The sequence below is a fragment of the Schistocerca cancellata genome, chromosome 2 (genome assembly GCF_023864275.1).
Source record: "Schistocerca cancellata isolate TAMUIC-IGC-003103 chromosome 2, iqSchCanc2.1, whole genome shotgun sequence".
In the NCBI taxonomy this organism is placed as follows: Eukaryota; Metazoa; Arthropoda; class Insecta; order Orthoptera; family Acrididae; genus Schistocerca; species Schistocerca cancellata.
The window spans coordinates 664,280,195-664,297,475 of record NC_064627.1 but is presented as its reverse complement, the minus strand read 5'-3'; the positions used below and the strand labels follow the sequence as shown (position 1 = coordinate 664,297,475).

General features: G+C 40.8%; 1 protein-coding gene across 1 annotated transcript in view; it reads left to right on the top strand.

Annotated features, from left to right (window-relative positions):
• LOC126157384 (cilia- and flagella-associated protein 52-like) overlaps nt 1-17,281 on the top strand; it is a 239,410-nt gene that overhangs the window by 172,950 nt on the left and 49,179 nt on the right. Inside the window, exon 10 of the mRNA XM_049916371.1 lies at nt 9,076-9,227. Coding sequence (XP_049772328.1) covers nt 9,076-9,227 — 152 coding nt within the window. The remainder of the gene's footprint in view (nt 1-9,075; nt 9,228-17,281) is intronic.

Here is a 17,281-nt window from a genome sequence, read left to right as displayed (position 1 = left end):
TTGTCTACTCCGAGGGCCTTGTTTCGACTCAGGTCTTTCAGTGCTCTGTCAAATTCTTCACGCAGTATCGTATCTCCCATTTCATCTGCATCTACATCCTCTTCCATTTCCATAATATTGTCCTCAAGTACATCGCCCTTGTATAGACCCTCTATATACTCCTTCCACCTTTCTGCTTTCCCTTCTTTGCTTAGAACTGGGTTTCCATCTGAGCTCTTGTTATTCATACAAGTGACCCTCTTTTCTCCAAAGGTCTCTTTAATTTTCCTGTAGGCAGTATCTATCTTACCCCTAGTGAGATAAGCCTCTACATCCTTACATTTGTCCTCTATCCATCCCTGCTTAGCCATTTTGCACTTCCTGTCGATCTCATTTTTGAGACGTTTGTATTCCTTTTTGCCTGCTTCATTTTCTGCATTTTTATATTTTCTACTTTCATCAATTAAATTCAATATTTCTTCTGTTACCCAATTATTCATATGTACACTCAATTCTTAGGTATGGCATTCTTTTTTGGGGAACAAATGCACAAAATATGAACAACAGAGGCATAAGAATAATAACCAAAAATACTATTTGAGCTCATTGTAAAGATCTGTTCAGAACAGTGGAGATTTTAACTGCTCCATGTGAATACATTTACCAGTCAGTTGTACACATCAAAAGTAACATTGGTAATTAATGCTCAAACAGCTTTGTCCATGACCATGCAACAAGAGATAGACTCATCCTACATTTACCAAGAAAAAATAAACATAAAACTCAAAACAGCATTTTCTACTAGGGACTGAAACTGTACAATAAATTACCAAAAGAGATTAAAGAAATTTTAAAGATACACTTATTTAAAAAAACAGCTAAAAAGTACCTGTTATGCAATACATTTTATACATTGAAGGATTCCTTAGATAAAACAGAGTAGGAGTTTGATAAAAAAAATGTTATACAAATAAATAATAATAATAATAATGATTATAAAACATCCAACATTCCACATAACACCTTCACTTTGTTTTTTTTTCCTTCTTCTTTCCTTTCTAGAAATACTTACCATCAAGCTATGCATAACACAATACTAACACCTCTTCCTCTTTCTGAGCTCAACATCTCACTCATTACAGAGGGATGCTGACTCAGTTTTTCAAAATGGGAAGTAGCAGTACAGAAAATGGCCCAGAGATCACCAGTACGTGTGTGTGTGTGTGTGTGTGTGTGTGAAGTGAGTGAAGTATTATGAAACGATGTGTGTATAGTGTGTGCAGTGACTGATAGTGAGATATGCGTGAACAGCGTGGCATCACATTATTTAATAAGTTATTTGTAAGAAAAGTATTGTATACCAGGTGTAAATCTTATGATCGTCTCTAACTAGAATTCTGTAAATATATGTGTATACGAATTGGCTTGTTTTAAATTGATCTAAACTTTATTTTGACATGTCCTATATCCTTGTAAAAAGAGATCTACAGATAAAAAAACAAAAACAAAAGAAACAGCAATTTAAGACTTTTAAGAGTGTAACATCTTCTACAACTTCTTTGTGAAAACTGATATCTGATATGCATCATCTACTTGCTCTCCCCTCATTGTTACAACAAATGTGTCTCTCTCAACATAGAGTCTTAGTGCTTTGCCCCTCCTTTCCATCCTCCTTCAAAATATCCCAATTTTCTCCCTGGAGAAGGAACTAGCAGTTCTATAATGTATTATATTTATTTCTACATTTATATGTATCTATTAACAGTAAGATAAGATAAGGTATGGCAAGCAATTCTGTCTCTATAATTTTACAGTTTTCACAAGCATTTAATTTTTATTTCCAGTTTTCCTTAAGATGTCCATCTTCTATTTGTTTTACCCTGAAACATGGTTCATGGTGTGGGTTCCTGTAGTCATGTCCAAGTTCATGAACCACGGGCAACGTATGAGTGGCCAAGTAAGTGGTCCCGACAGTCGGGATACCAGTTACTTTGGAATAAGGCTGGGCATCTCGGACATATTCTGAGTCGTGGTCACCTTTGTGCTCATACGGCAAAGACTACCATATCTACCGGTTAGTCCCTCAGCCGTTAGGGGTAAAACCCAATGGGACTCGGGGCAAGTAAGGCTAGCAACCTGCTTCCCTGGTACTTTAAATATGATGCTGGCAACAATCAGAGCAAAATGCCTCGGAACTTTGGAGGCGACGGGGTCCCACCTCTAACTGACAAACCAGGGACTCCTAAGATACGACTTGGCAAACAAATGGTAATGGGATGGGGAGCTATTAATATCAATGGGGGCTACTCTGGGAAGAAGGTAGAGCTGGCAGAGGCTGCAAGTAAGATGGGGCTGGACGTTTTAGCTGTTAGTGACATTCGGGTAAGGGGTGAGAAAGAAGAGGAAGTGGGAGAATACAAGGTCTACCTGTCAGGAGTCAAAGCAGGAATAGCACAATGGGGTGTAGGGCTTTACGTCAGGAAAGAAATGGAACCCAGCGTAGTTGCAATAAGGTATGTAAACGAACGACTGATGTGGATAGATTTGACAGTGTCTAGCAAGAAAATAAGGATTGTCAGTATATTCGCATTGTGAAGGGACAGATCAAGATAAGATCGATAGTTTTTATGAGGCACTCAGTGATGTAGTTGTTAGAGTAAAGGACAAGGACAGTGTTCTGCTCATGGGTGATTTTAACGCCAGGATTGGAAATCGAATAGAAGGGTATGAAAAGGTTATGGGTAAATTTGGAGAGGATATGGAGGCCAACAGGAACGGGAAACAACTCTTGGATTTCTGTGCCAGTATGGGCTTAGTAATCACAAACTCCTTTTTTAAACATAAGAACATTCACCGGTATACTTGGGAAGGCAGGGGAACCAGATCTGTCATTGACTATATAATAACAGATCAGGAATTCAGGAAGGCTGTGAGGGACACACATGTATTCAGGGGATTCTTTGATGACACTGATCATTATTTAATCTGCAGTGAAATTGGGATTGTGAGGCCGAAAGTGCAGGAGGTCAGGTCCATATGTAGGAGGATAAGAGTGGAGAAACTTCAGGATAAGGAAATCAGACACAAGTACATAACAGCGATCTCAGAAAGGTACCAGTTAGTTGAATGTAGTCAATTACAGTCATTGGAAAAGGAATGGACAAGGTACAGGACACAGTACTAGAAGTGGCTAAAGAATGTCTTGGAACAGTAGTGTGTAAAAGTAGGATGAAGCAAACAGCTTGGTGGAATGATACAGTCAAGGCAGCCTGTAAAAGGAAAAAGAAGGTGTATCAAAAATGGCTACATACCAGAACCCAGGTAGACAGAGAAAGTTATGTTGAAGAAAGAAACAAAGCCAAACAGATAATTGCAGCATCCAAGAGGAAATAGTGGGAAGACTTTGGAAACAGGTTGGAGACTATGGGTCAAGCTGCTGGAAAACCATTCTGGAGTGTAATTAGCAGTCTTCGAAAGGGAGGTAAGAAGGAAATGACAAGTATTTTGGACAGGTCAGGAAAACTGCTGGTGAATCCTGTGGATGCCTTGGGCAGATGGAGGGAATATTTTGAAGAGTTGCTCAATGTAGGTGAAAATGCGATCAGTAATGTTTCAGATTTTGAGGTAGAATGGGATAGGAATGATGATGGAAATAGGATCACATTTGAGGAAGTGGAAAAAATGGTCAATAGATTGCAGTGCAATAAAGCGGCTGGGGTGGATGAAATTAAGTCGGAACTCATCAAATACAGTGGAATGTCAGGTCTTAAATGGCTACACAGGATAATTGAAATGGCCTGGGAGTCGGGACAGGTTCCATCAGACTGGACAAAAGCAGTAATCACACCAATCTTTAAACATGGAAACAGAAAAGATTGTAACAACTACAGAGGTATCTCTTTAATCAGCGTTGTGGGTAAAATCTTCTCAGGTATTGTTGAAAGGAAAGTGCGAGTATTAGTTGAGGACCAATTGGATGAAAATCAGTGTGGGTTTAGGCCTCTTAGAGGTTGTCAGGACCAGATCTTTAGCTTACGGCAAATAATGGAGAAGTGTTATGAGTGGAACAGGGAATTGTACCTATGCTTTATAGATCTAGAAAAGGCATATGACCGGGTTCCTAGGAGGAAGTTATTGTCTGTTCTACAAGATTATGGAATAGGAGGCAAACTTTTGCAAGCAATTAAAGGTCTTTACATGGATAGTCAGGCAGCAGTTTGAGTTGACGGTAAATTGAGTTCATGGTTCAGAGTAGTTTCAGGGGTAAGACAAGGCTGCAACCTGTCTCCACTGTTGTTCATATTATTTATGGATCATATGTTGAAAACAATAGACTGGCTGGGTGAGATTAGGATATGTGAACACAAAATAAGCAGTCTCGCATATGCGGATGACTTAGTTGTGATGGCAGATTCGATTGAAAGTTTGCAAAGTAATATTTCAGAGCTAGATCAGAAATGTAAGGACTATGGTATGAAGATTAGTATCTCCAAAACGAAAGTAATGTCAGTGGGAAAGAAATATAAACGGATTGAGTGCCAAATAGGAGGAACAAAGTTAGAACAGGTGGACGGTTTCGAGTACTTAGGATGCATATTCTCACAGAATGGCAACATAGTGAAAGAACTGGAAGCGAGGTGTAGCAAAGCTAATGCAGTGAGCGCTCAGCTACGATCTACTCTCTTCTGCAAGAAGGAAGTCAGTACCAAGACTAAGTTATCTGTGCACCGTTCAATCTTTCGGCCAACTTTGTTGTATGGGAGCGAAAGTTGGGTGGATTCAGGTTACCTTATCAACAAGGTTGAGGTTACGGATATGAAAGTAGCTAGGATGATTGTAGGTACTAGTAGATGGGAACAATGGCAGGAGGGTGTCCACAATGAGGAAATCAGAGAAAAACTGGGAATGAACTCTATAGATGTAGCAGTCAGGGCAAACAGGCTTAGATGGTGAAGTCATGTTACACGCATGGGAGAAGCAAGGTTACCCAAGAGACTCATGGATTCAGCAGTAGAGGGTAGGAGGAGTTGGGGCAGACTGAGGAGAAGGTACCTGGATTCGGTTAAGAATGATTTTGAAGTAATAGGTTTAACATCAGAAGAGGCACCAATGTTAGCACTGAATAGGGGATCATGGAGGAACTGTATAAGGGGGACTATGCTCCAGACTGAACGCTGAAAGGCATAATCAGTCTTAAATGATGATGATGATGATGATGATGACTGAAACATGTTTTAACGACAAGCATATTGTGCTGAAATTCTGCTAAGGTGTCACTACTTTCATTTCGGGTATAATATTCAAAGTTTCTCAGCCAAAAATTATTGGTCCTAATTTTGCGTTAAAATCTTCAGTCTGCAAATTGTAGTGGGATTAGCTCATATACATAAATTAGTGTAACTCTTTACGTAGGCCTTCTACGCACTCATCAGAATGCATGCACATTAGCTCATACACTTGCATGATTTTCATGGGTTGCATTTTGTTTATTTTTGGAATGAGCCATACTATTTTGTCTGAGATTCCTTAAATGTTTGCTCTTCTTTATTAAAATAAGACCCATACCTGAATTTCTCCTCTGAGCTGTTCCTTTTTTTGTGTTCATATGTGTAGTTCTTAACCCTGTCTCGTGTGCGTATCTTTGTTTGAACAATTCCTGTACGGCAGCGCAGGTCCAGGTTGCTGCCTCTTATTAATCTGTGATTGATTAGTAATATTCCTCTGATGATGTTATTTGGTTTGATAGCCAACAGTTCAAAAAAAGTAGAATAAATACACATTTTTTATGTCCTTATGTATTCAAACAGTAACTTTGCAGTGAAATATGGGGTACTCTAGTATATATTGACAAGTAAGGTAGCACTGTTTTGAAGGGCAAAGAATCATTCATTGGACTTTGATACAGGAAATATGCTCTTGACACCACAATTGGTTCCTTTTATTATTTTCAATGGCACTGTATTCTGTCCATTAGCAAACGTATTGCATCAGATTGTATATATAACATACAGCTATATTTCAAAGGCTAAGAAAATAAATATAATGAAGCCAATAGTGGTTCTGATTCTCAAATGTCTTAAAAGTTTATCACAATACTAAACGGCTTCTGGAAAGCCCTAACTTTCCAATGTTAAAATGGTGCTTATAAACTACTTGTTTTCTCAGGAAGTATTTGAGGTAGGAAGTTGAAATTTTTACAGGTTATTTATTGGAGTATTGGCTACAACTTACCACAGGGATTTTTAAAAATTTGAATTCATTGTTAGAGATCAGTATTTTCTATTGAAATGAAATTCAATACTTTTTGTGCCATTTTTTGTTAATAAATTCAACAATACACAGGTTTTTGGAACAAGGCTGTGTTGAGTTACACAGAAGTCACTGTGTAACATTTCCAGAAAATCTGAAGCAAATTGTTTAGGTAGATCCTGAGGAAACATCTAATTTGTATGGAAAAATAAAACTTTTGTGAATTGAGTGACAAAGTTTGGATTATGTTTTTACTGCATTTCAGGTCCATATGATGGATTATCTTCATCTTCTGCAAACTCCTCCTCGAGCTTCCTTCTTGTCCTTTTCCTGTTTACTCTGTCTTGTATTTCTAGGCTACTTACAGCCCTGTCAGCAGTCCAAAGACATTCCTGGCCTAAAGCAAGCATCATCCGTACCGTGCTGAAACCTATCTTCGTTCCTATATTCCGAAACACTTTGCACCTTCCAATGTTGCCATCATTTAAATTAGCAACAGCATCATACACACCAAAGTGAAATGTATGTATTCTAACAAACACAGTATTGGGGATTCTTGACCATATAAGACTATTTATACTTTCATTGGGGTTTTGAGGTTTTCCATGAACAAACTTTTTCAACAGGTCAGATGCTGCTAAGTCTCTGAAAATATGTTTTATCACCTCCATTACTGCATCAGTCAGACTATTTCTATGAGTGTACACTTCAGCAGTTAGCAATCTCTTGTTGTACTGACACCAACGTTTTCCTCCTTTGGGACACTACTAATGATGGGGATCTTTATCAGTGAAAAAGTGTGAATAAAAAGATAGCTCAAATAGCCCTCTTCATTTAATCAAGCCTTTGTGTGTTTTGCCTAATAGCCATTCCATAATAGTTATGTATTTTGTAAATTACACTGTCAGTTAACCTTACCTTCCCATCCAATCCTTTACGATCACTTGAGTTTTTGTTTTTTGTATAAAGTTTTCAGTCATCAAAGTCTTGATCACATTTGTTTCTGTAAGTGTACAATACACTCAAATTTCTGCACTACAACATCATCACCATAGGGCTTCAGTTCTTGAATATGTTTGAAACTTTAAGAATCACCATCACCAATGTAATTCACAATGCACAACAGAACATTGGAATGCCATAGCAACAACAGTCACTTCCATTCCTCCACTATTGCCACTATAGTTAGCTGTGCAATTATTTTCATGTGTACCTTTATTGTTTTGTGGACACCTACAATATTTAGATATTACTGCTACATCTAAGACTTTCCCTGTATACACGCTGGTGGCAGATGCTACACAATGAAGAGATGTGTGTCCCTGTTTATGCCAGGTACCATCAGATGCTACAGTCAAGTCTCTTATTATCACTGTTTTCTATTATTGCCTCTTCCACAGCAATTTTCATAGATTCTATACAGACATCTACTTTAGACTGTATAAACCTATTATAATTCATAAGCTTGGCTGGAGGATTTGGAAGATTCATCATGCCACTGAAAACTACGCCTGCAGTAACACCCTTACCAACTGTACTCAAGGCATAAACAAATCTAATGTTGTGTTCATAGATTTTACTACCATTTTCTTTATTTAGAGTTACTGCAACACTGTTCCAAAAGGTGGTCATGTACGAACACTTACCACACTTCAGTTCCATTTAACTGACATGTCCTTTGTGATTTTTGATAGAGAGTTCCTACATGGAATACATTTTATGCAGTTTCCAAAAATGCAGTTGAGAACTGACACATCAAATATTTCATTCACATCCAATCCGCCCATAATACATTGATGCTTTTTGCTAACCAAACCAAGCTTCCTCTGCAAAGTACTTTCTTTCTCAGTGTCATTGCACTGGGCAGGTGTACCAGCAAGGTTAGGTCCATACACTTGGTTATCATCTTTATTATTTATGGCAATAATGCCTGCCTTTGGTTTTCCAATATTTCTCCTTTCTTTAAAAGCCTTCAGGGGATTTCTAATCACTTTAAGTTTACCCATGATTGTCCTTCAATAAAACAAGAGATTTCAATGAGCAGAATTCAGTATGAATATTTTCAGGATTACAAAAGAGTAAATAAACATGAAACACATGACAATCGATCAGACAGTATATATTGAATAATCACTAAAATAGATTCATGAGAACAACAACTGACAGCAGTTTAACAGTGCACAGTGGGTCACACCCATGCAGAACATATTTCAAAAATATTTTGAAAATAGTTGTAGTCTTCTGAACTGAATAAATTATATATCAATTGAAAGAATTCTTTAAATAAAATAGAAAGAAACATTCCACATGGGAAAAATATATTAAGAACAAAGATTCGATGACTTACCAAACGGGAAAGCGCTGGTAGATAGGCACAATAAAAAACACACAAACACACACACAAAATTTCGAGCTTTCGCAACTCCCGGTTGCTTCGTCAGGAAAGAGGGAAGGAGAGGGAAAGATGAAAGGATGTGGGTTTTAAGGGAGAGGGTAAGGAGTCATTCCAATCCTGGGAGAGGAAAGATTTACCTTAGGGGGGAAAAAAGGACAGGTATACACTCACGAGCGCTTTCCCGTTTGGTAAGTCATGGAATCTTTGTTTTGAAAGAATTCTTTAGATTTTTAAAATGCAAAAAAGTAAACATCGAACATTTCATGATTTTGAACCTTTCTGGAGCCCTTTAATTATTAATTAATACCTTTTCTGTAATTTCAGTTTTTAAGAACATGACCCAGCGTCATGCAAAACAAAAATTAAAAATGAAGCAGTAAGCTATTTTTGTATATGTTACTGCACTTTAAAAACTGTCTGATGAAAATTTAACATTGTGATTTTGTTTCTAGATACGAATATGGGAAATGAAACCAAATTACCAGAAAAGTCTTGCTAGTTTGACTGGACACAGTGATGCCGTTTCCTCCATATGTATATCAAACTCTGGGACAGAGGCTGTAAGTGCCTGCACTGATGGAACATGCATTATATGGGACATTGTGTACGTAATTCGTTTTTGTATAATTGATTTGTTGAGGTGAAAGAAATTATTAAGCTTATTAAAGGAGAGTAAATTTAATTGTGATGAGAGACTGGAAATCTGATAGAAAAAAAGAGAAGAAAAATTAGTAGGAGAAGATGGGTTTGGATGACTGCTGAAAGAGCTGGGAAGCATATTACAGTTTTACACAGAGCATATTTTAAACATTGCAAACATTTGCTTTAAAGAACGTGAAATAAAGGTGTATATGTAGAAGAGAATAGACATCAAAAGGCTTTGGATAGGTTACGTAAAGGTAAGACACAGATTTAGAAAGTAGACTTTTAACTGAAAACCATATCCAGGAGCATAACACAATTTACCAGTTATAAAATGAAGACTGAAGTTGAAGCTACCACAAAAAGGTAGGAATTGAGTAATTGTGACCTAAATTAGTTGAAAGAACCAGAGAGTGTTGAGAGCTTCAGAGACAGCATTAGACAATGACTAACGGAAACATGGGAAAAAATACAATGAAATATGAATGGGTAGCTTTAAGAAATCAAATAGTAAAAGCAGCAGAGGAAAAGCTAGTAAAAAAGACAAAATCCACTAGAATTCCTTGGGTAATACACAAGATATTGAATATTGTGACCAAAGAGGAAAATATAAAAAATGAAGCAGGTAAAATTGAATCATTGAGAAAAAAATGAGACTGACAGTGCAAAATAGCTAGAGAAGAAATGCAAAGCTCTAAAAGCATGCATAATTATACAGGATATAAACAATACTGTTTACAACATATGACCTCATTGTGGGTGATGTCAAGAACAAATTGACATTCTCAAATCGGTCTCCAAAAGCCACACAAGCTACAGAGTGTGTGCACCATGTGATATTTTGGCTAAATCATCTTTTAATATTAAAAACCCCTTGTTATTGACGTAAAAAATTTAAAATTGACATGTGTGTGAATTTTACCTCAAAATATTGTGAATTTTAACTGCACAAATTAACAGTTAAATCATTTTGTTTGCCGTCTTACTAAAAATCTACTGTGCTTGTAAGGCTTAAGTTTATACTGAATTGTAAACTTACTTACACTTTGTGCAATGTATACAAAAGTATTTTTTCTTTCATTACCCTTGTGGGAATGTTTAAATTACTATTTTTGGTGAAATAGCTGACTAAAACAGTGGCATATGAGAGAGAGGGGATATTGAAAATCTCATTTGGAGTGCATGCTCCATAGCTTAGATGGTTTTTGTAGGCCGTTTTGAGATAATTTCTCAGCTTGATAGGCTACAAGTGTTCCTATGTCAAATTGATCACTCAACTTCCCCTACATCACTGTGGTAGGTTGTAAACAGTTATTGTCTAAAGCCCACACATTTCAGTTAATATAACTTTGTGACTGACAGATGTCTTTGATGAGGAGCAGAGTTGCCAGCTTGTTTGCATCTTTGTATATGTCTATGTGAATGACACTTGCACACACAGAAAAACATATCCATATGACCTGCCTCACCTGTCCCCATCCCACACCTTAGCGCCAATGTTGCATGAGAAATTATTGCTGATTGTGCCCGCAAAACAGGCAGAACAGTGAGCAACAGCAAAAAGCAGCCCCTACCACTGAATGCACTGAAGCATCAGTCACAAAGTTATTTTAATTGAAATATAGGAAAGATAGATGGTACTTACAAAAAAATTAAATGAACCTTTGGAGAAGAGAGAACATCTAAAGTTCTGATGACAAACCAATGTTAAGGAATGAAGAAAAGGCTGAAATGTGGAAGGAATGTATAAAAGAGATTGTAGGTAGTGGGGAGTGGGCATCGTACCATAATTACGGCAATGAATAAACACTTGCACTCCTTTTATTCTTGCAGCATATACACAATGCATGTAGCTTAGACTGCGTTTTACACGGAACTGATCTGGCAAAGATTGTGATCTCTCAAGTGCGGAGCATGGTGACTGGTGTATGTTGTGATGTGTTGTTCACTGGAAATGGCAAGGGCTGACATATCATCATCCACCAGGTGCTTGGGTGGCCGTAAAGAGCGGCTGGCCCGTGATGTTGACGGCAGTGCCACTGGGGCGTTGGCAGTGTCTGTTGAGGTGTTGGTGACTGGTGGTGCGTTGGTGTTGGTGTGGCTGTCGGTTTGGGGTGTCAGTCATCGTTATGAAGCAAAAGAAAGATTGGATTTCAGACCTGCTGTGTTGATTGTAGGTGGAAGGGGCATGGAATGCTCTAATGAGTTCAAGACTGTGCTGTAGCCCAACTGTCTATTGTCAAATTTGGCCATAACCATGAATAGTGAGTCCTGCAGTGTTGCAGAAATGTCTTCTGGGAGCTAGTCTTGCAGATCTAGGCTGACTGTAAATTGGCTTGAGGGGCACGAAGCTGGGGCCAGTGGAGGGTAAACACCGGGTGTGTCTGCTAAAGACCATGTCAGTTTTAGGCGGTACAATCACACTGTTGTAATTTTTCCAGATTGCAAGATATCAAAAGTGTTTGGCCCTCGTGTCCATTGATGGCTTTTTTTTTACTATGCTCTTTTGCTATTGTTACTAGGATGATGTAATTATCTTCTCACAAACAACTTATGATCATGAGAAACACCTCCAAGCAGTATTCGACAAACTAGCAGAGCATGGTGTTGTTATAAATGAGCACAAATGCCAACTCGAGCAAAAATGTGTTACATTCATAAGCCATCTCATCGACACTTCAGGCATCCGCCCCACCCCAGAAAAGATAGACCAAATCCATAACCTATTAACCATGGACAATTAAGAGTTGCACCTTTTTTTTGGGGTAATTAATTTTTACTGACAACACCTCCCCATGCCTCAGAAACACTTTTGCCACTCACAGATTCACTCTGCAGCAAGAACACATCAGGCAAATATAAGCTCACTTGGACTCCTGATATGGAAGCAGCTTTCGAGAACATCAAAACCAAGCTTACTCAGTAGCACCCAGGGGAGGACCTCAGTCCACTCCTGGTTGTGGCATATGAGCACTGTCTTGAGGGTGTAGAGCCACTGTTCTATGAGTCCGTTTGATTGAGGATGGTAGGCCATCATGTGAAACTGGTGGAACCCACAGAGGCAGCAGAGCATTGAGAACAGGGCCTACTCAAACTGCTGGCCTTGGTCAGTTGTCAGACTTTGGGCAGCCAAAGTGTGCAATTCATAGTGCGATGAAAGCTCGGGTAACGGTGTCAGCTGAAATATAAGTCTGGGCAGCCGAAGTGTGCAATTCATAGGGCGATGAAAGCTCGGGTAACGGTGTCAGCTGAAATATAAGTCAGAGGTGTGACCTTCATGCATCAAGTTATCCTGTCTATAGCTGACAAGGTGTACTTGTAGCCATTTGAATCTGGTAGTGGTCTATGTGGACACGTTGGAAATGGCCCTTCATGATGGTGAATTTCCCAAAGGACAGTTGGGTGTGATGTCCTGTCTTGGCCCATTGGCATTGGATGCAGGCTCTCGTCCATGCAGCACAGTCCTATTTAATGTATTCCAAACAAAACAAAACATTCTGTTATGAGTTTCAATGTTGGGCATACTCCAGGGTGAGACAAGTTGTGGAGGCGGTCGAAAACTGTCTTTCTTTAGTTCTGTGGGACGACTGGTCTTTGCCTACCATATGATATGTCGAACAAAACTAGTTTGGTTGTGCCTGTGATGGTGCACTGCTTGAGCTGGAGGTCTGTTGCATATCCAGATAGCATGTTTTGAAGGTAGGTGTCAGTTGCTTGTGCCTCCGCTAGTTGGTCGAGGTCGAGATGTACCAATGTGGCAGCGAATCGTGAGAGGTAGTCAGCCACCGTGTTTTCTGCTCCTTTTACATAGCGGACATCTGTAGTATTTAGTGAAAGCAAGTCCAGGTGATGGAATTGTCAAGGGGAGGTGTTGGTTGGTGGGTTTTTAATAGCATCAGCCAGAGTGTGGTAGTCTATGTAGACAGTAAGTGGCTGGCCCTCAATGTCATCTCAGAAGTACCGAATGGTCTCGTATATCACCAAAATCTCATGGTCAGGGTTGACCACATTTTCTGGGAGTTGGTAAGTCTCCATGAGAAAAACTGATGGTGTCAGCTGTTATAACCATATGGGTATATGGCATGGAAGTGCCAGGGTGAAGGTCTGAGTAAGCTTGGTTTTGATGTTCTCGAAAGCTGCTTCCATATCAGGAATCCAAGTGAGCTTATATTTGCCTGATGTGTTCTTGCTGTGGAGAGAATCTGTGAGTGGCAAAAGTGTTTCTGAGGCATGGGGGAGGTGTTGTCAGTAAAAATTAATTACCTCAAAAAATTAATTTCATCTATCTTTTCTGGGGTGGGGCGGGTGCCTGAAGCATCGATGAGATGACCTATAAATGTAACACATTTTTGCTCGAGTTGGCATTTGTGCTCATTATAACAACACCATGCTCTGCTAGTTTGTCGAATACTGCTTGGAGTTGTTTCTCATGATCATGAGCTGTTTGTGAGAAGATAATTACATCATCCTAGTAACAATAGCAAAAGAGCATAGTAAAAAAAAAAGCCATCAATGAACCGTTGCCAAGTGGTTCTGTGTTCTTTAGTCCAAAAGGCCTAAAGAGGAATTCAGATAGGACAAACAGTTTAATTATTGCCGTCTTTGGGGCAGTCAATCCTGCTAAAAATGGTTGCACCAGCCAGTTCCTGAGAGAAGCCCTGAACATTGAACATGGGGTAACTAACAATAATGGTGCATACATTCAAATGTCTGTAGTCCCAGCACAGGTGCCATGATTTATCCTTTTCATTCTCATAATAATCAGTGAGGCCTATGCACTGTCTGATGGCTGGTTGGTGCCCTCGCACAACAGTACCTTGATCGCAGCCTTGGCTGTGTTTAGTTTGTGAGGGGCGAGGCAGTGGCGCTGGCATGGGGCCGGTGGACCAGAGGTAGTATTAATTCTGTGTACAGTACCATTTTTCTGGGGATGATGTGGAATAGCATGTGAGGCACACAATCTGCTCGCACAGGCAATATCACTGTTTGCATTCGACATGCTCATGAGAGCAGTATTGTTATTTTCGCTTGACCCGCTCATGGGAGTGTTGTCACCAGAAGTAAGAGACACTGGACTGACCTGTGGTTCTGGAGACCTGGTGGCATCTCAGGTGGGTGGCTCTCATTGTTGCTGGTGCGATGACAGCTGTTGCTGTGTGATGAGCAGTTGTGCCGTGAGCTTGGAGCAGCGGTTGCAGAGGTGTTTGTTAGCTGCTCGTGAGCCAGCATTGACGTGGCGGAGGTCAGTGTATGCAGTAGTCATGGTTTTAAGCTCTTCGATCAATGCCTGGCACTTTAGCCTGAGATCCAGTACTGTTTCAGAGGTAGGAGGAGCAAAGAGCGGAGTCTTGTCTGTCGGTAAATGGTCACTGTTTACTCCACTGATCAGCATGCGGCAGTCATGTTAAAGTAGTAAGGCCCTACCCAGATCCATCAGAAGATTATAATGCTTCAAAAAATCCGTGCCCACCACTGGCTCTATGGTGTCAGCCACGAAAAATGTCCATGGGTGAGGGGTGTGGTTGTCGAGTTAAACTGTGATAGAGGCTGTGCCTATCATGGGAATCACTGAATCATTTGCAGCACAAAGCTGTATAGCGGATGGTGTACGATTTCCAGGTGCCAACTGAGGTGGCAGTGTGCTAACATCAGCACCCGTGTCAACTAGGAAGTATGCTCCAAGATAGTTGTCGTAGATGCAGAGCCATGCGCCAATATAATGTAGATGCGAGATTTGATGAGTGTTGTCATGTTTCATAGTGAGGTGGCTTGAAGTAGGGGAGTGACCTGATGGGCATGCGTCAGGCTGCAGTACTAGTTTGGGTAGCTGCAGTGTGGACGACAGCAGCATGCTTCAGCACCAAAACTTGTGTGAAACCAGCAGGGGTGATGTAGCCGAGTAGGCACAGCATCCTGGCCGGGTGAGTTTTTGTGATGGTTAGGCGTGGGTCGACGGCCAGGTGTGAATGTGGAAGGTAGTTGTTTACATTCCGCTACATACGCGGCACCTGGGTCCATCATGGTATCTGATTGTTGGTGCCTTGCTGCACCGAAGTCTTGCGAGACTGCTACGAGTGTGGTGTGGAAGGGCTCGGCTGAGGTCAGAGCAGCTCGATGACTGTCGGTTGGTCAGGCGCTGTGCATTGAACACTGTGCGGTGGTCTCCATGGGCACTGCTGGTGTGCAGGCTGGTCTGGGTTGGCTGTAGATGCAACCACTGCTGATGTAGCTGCTGCAATTGATGTGAGTGTTGTTCAAGATGTGATGTTGCACCAGGGCAAGCATTGTCTTCATGCGTTTGGATGGCCGTCTGTATTTTTTCAGGCAGATTGAGGAGCCATAGTGACCATAGAGCACATTCTGGTAAGAGGTTTGTGTCGATTCGGAGGCATAAACTGTGCCAGAGCGCTGACGGGGTATTGTTGCCCAGTGATGGCTAGGTGGAGTTGTTGTTCAGGTGATTGTGACAGATGCTGTAGTATGAGCATCTTTGCTGTCTCGTATCTGTCAGTGGTTGGTGTGTGCAATAGGAGGACACTGATAAGATTAGTGTTGGTGTGTAGTTGGTTCAAAAGTACCAAAAACTTGTCATGGTCATTTGCGATCTCAGCCAACTGCTTCATTCACTCGCAGAGTGCGCAACATACTTGTGGAGACTCAACCTGTAGCGGCAGCAGATGTGACATAGTAAGTAGCTGGTGGTAATCTGCCTGTTCACGAAGGACTAGGTCCAGTATGAGGTTGTTATAATTGTGCAAAGTATATGGCACAGGTTCACGAACACCGTCTGGCGGCACTGGTAGAGATGGCAGCTGGCGTCATGGCATGGTAGTTGTGGGAGGTCTGTCGGCAATGGGGGTGTCTTGTCTGATTCTCACGGGACGTGGCACGGGTGTTGCGGCTGTTGCATCGGCAACATGGGGGACGGTGTCTTACTGGGGTGCAAAGGAATGTGGCGCAGTGGACGGGTCCAGGTTGGTGGCAATCATGGCCGATGGTGCATCAGTCTATGTCACCCAACATGGCAGCTGTTGTAGGTACTCCTTGTGTTCCCACAGTGTGTGGTTTGCAGTTGCAATCAGGCTCGCCGTTTTGATATGTCGTGGTCGCAGATGTGAAAACTCTGCACGGTTGCAGTTAGATATGGTGTGTCTGCTTGTTGAGTGACGTCACATGGCAGGCATGGCCCAGAGTGTGGCGTGGCTGTTGTCGGTGTGATGTCATCATGATGACTTTATGCGGCTCGTGGTGCTGTCACAACAAGTGTGGCATCAACTGGGTGGCGTACAGTGTCGTGCAGAACGTAAAGTTTGGGTGTAGGGCATGGAAAAACATGTTCTTGCACAGGAAGGTCATTTGTAGGATGCATTTATCCGCAATAACCCACAAATATCAGTTCCCCACAGTGGAATGCGATTGTATATGGTGGCAATTGTTTGTCAACAATTGCAATACTCTGGAAGGTGTCCATAAATTGGTATATTCACATGAAATGTTGATACATGCTGAGTCATTAGAATGAAAATGAATGGGGTGTAGTTCATTAACACTGTCACTGATTGGTGCAGTAGTAGCACTGATTAGATGTGAGGTGGGGATGGTGGAGGGCAGCCATTGTTCACCCTGTATGGTCACTGTTGATGGAGTACAGTTAATTAAGGGAACAGCAGGCTTTGTCTCACCACATTCACTGATAAAATCGTACTTGATTTACAATTTAGTGTGTTCTTCTGTTTGGCGAGAGGTGACAATGACCTGGTTTAGTGCTGAACAATGGGAACATTGTTGATCATTGGAAAACCATAGTTGCACTAGTTGTTTCGCCTGGATATTGTCGAGAACACCATATAGACGCACAAATAAATTGTCTGTAGTGATGCCAGGCAATGAAGCACTGTCATGGGGCATATTCTTCGCAGCATGAAATTTGCATTCCACAGGGAATGGCGGCATGCCAGCACAAGTGTAACTCAGTATTTCATGGCGCGTTTGAAAAGAAAATAATGGGGTCACTAT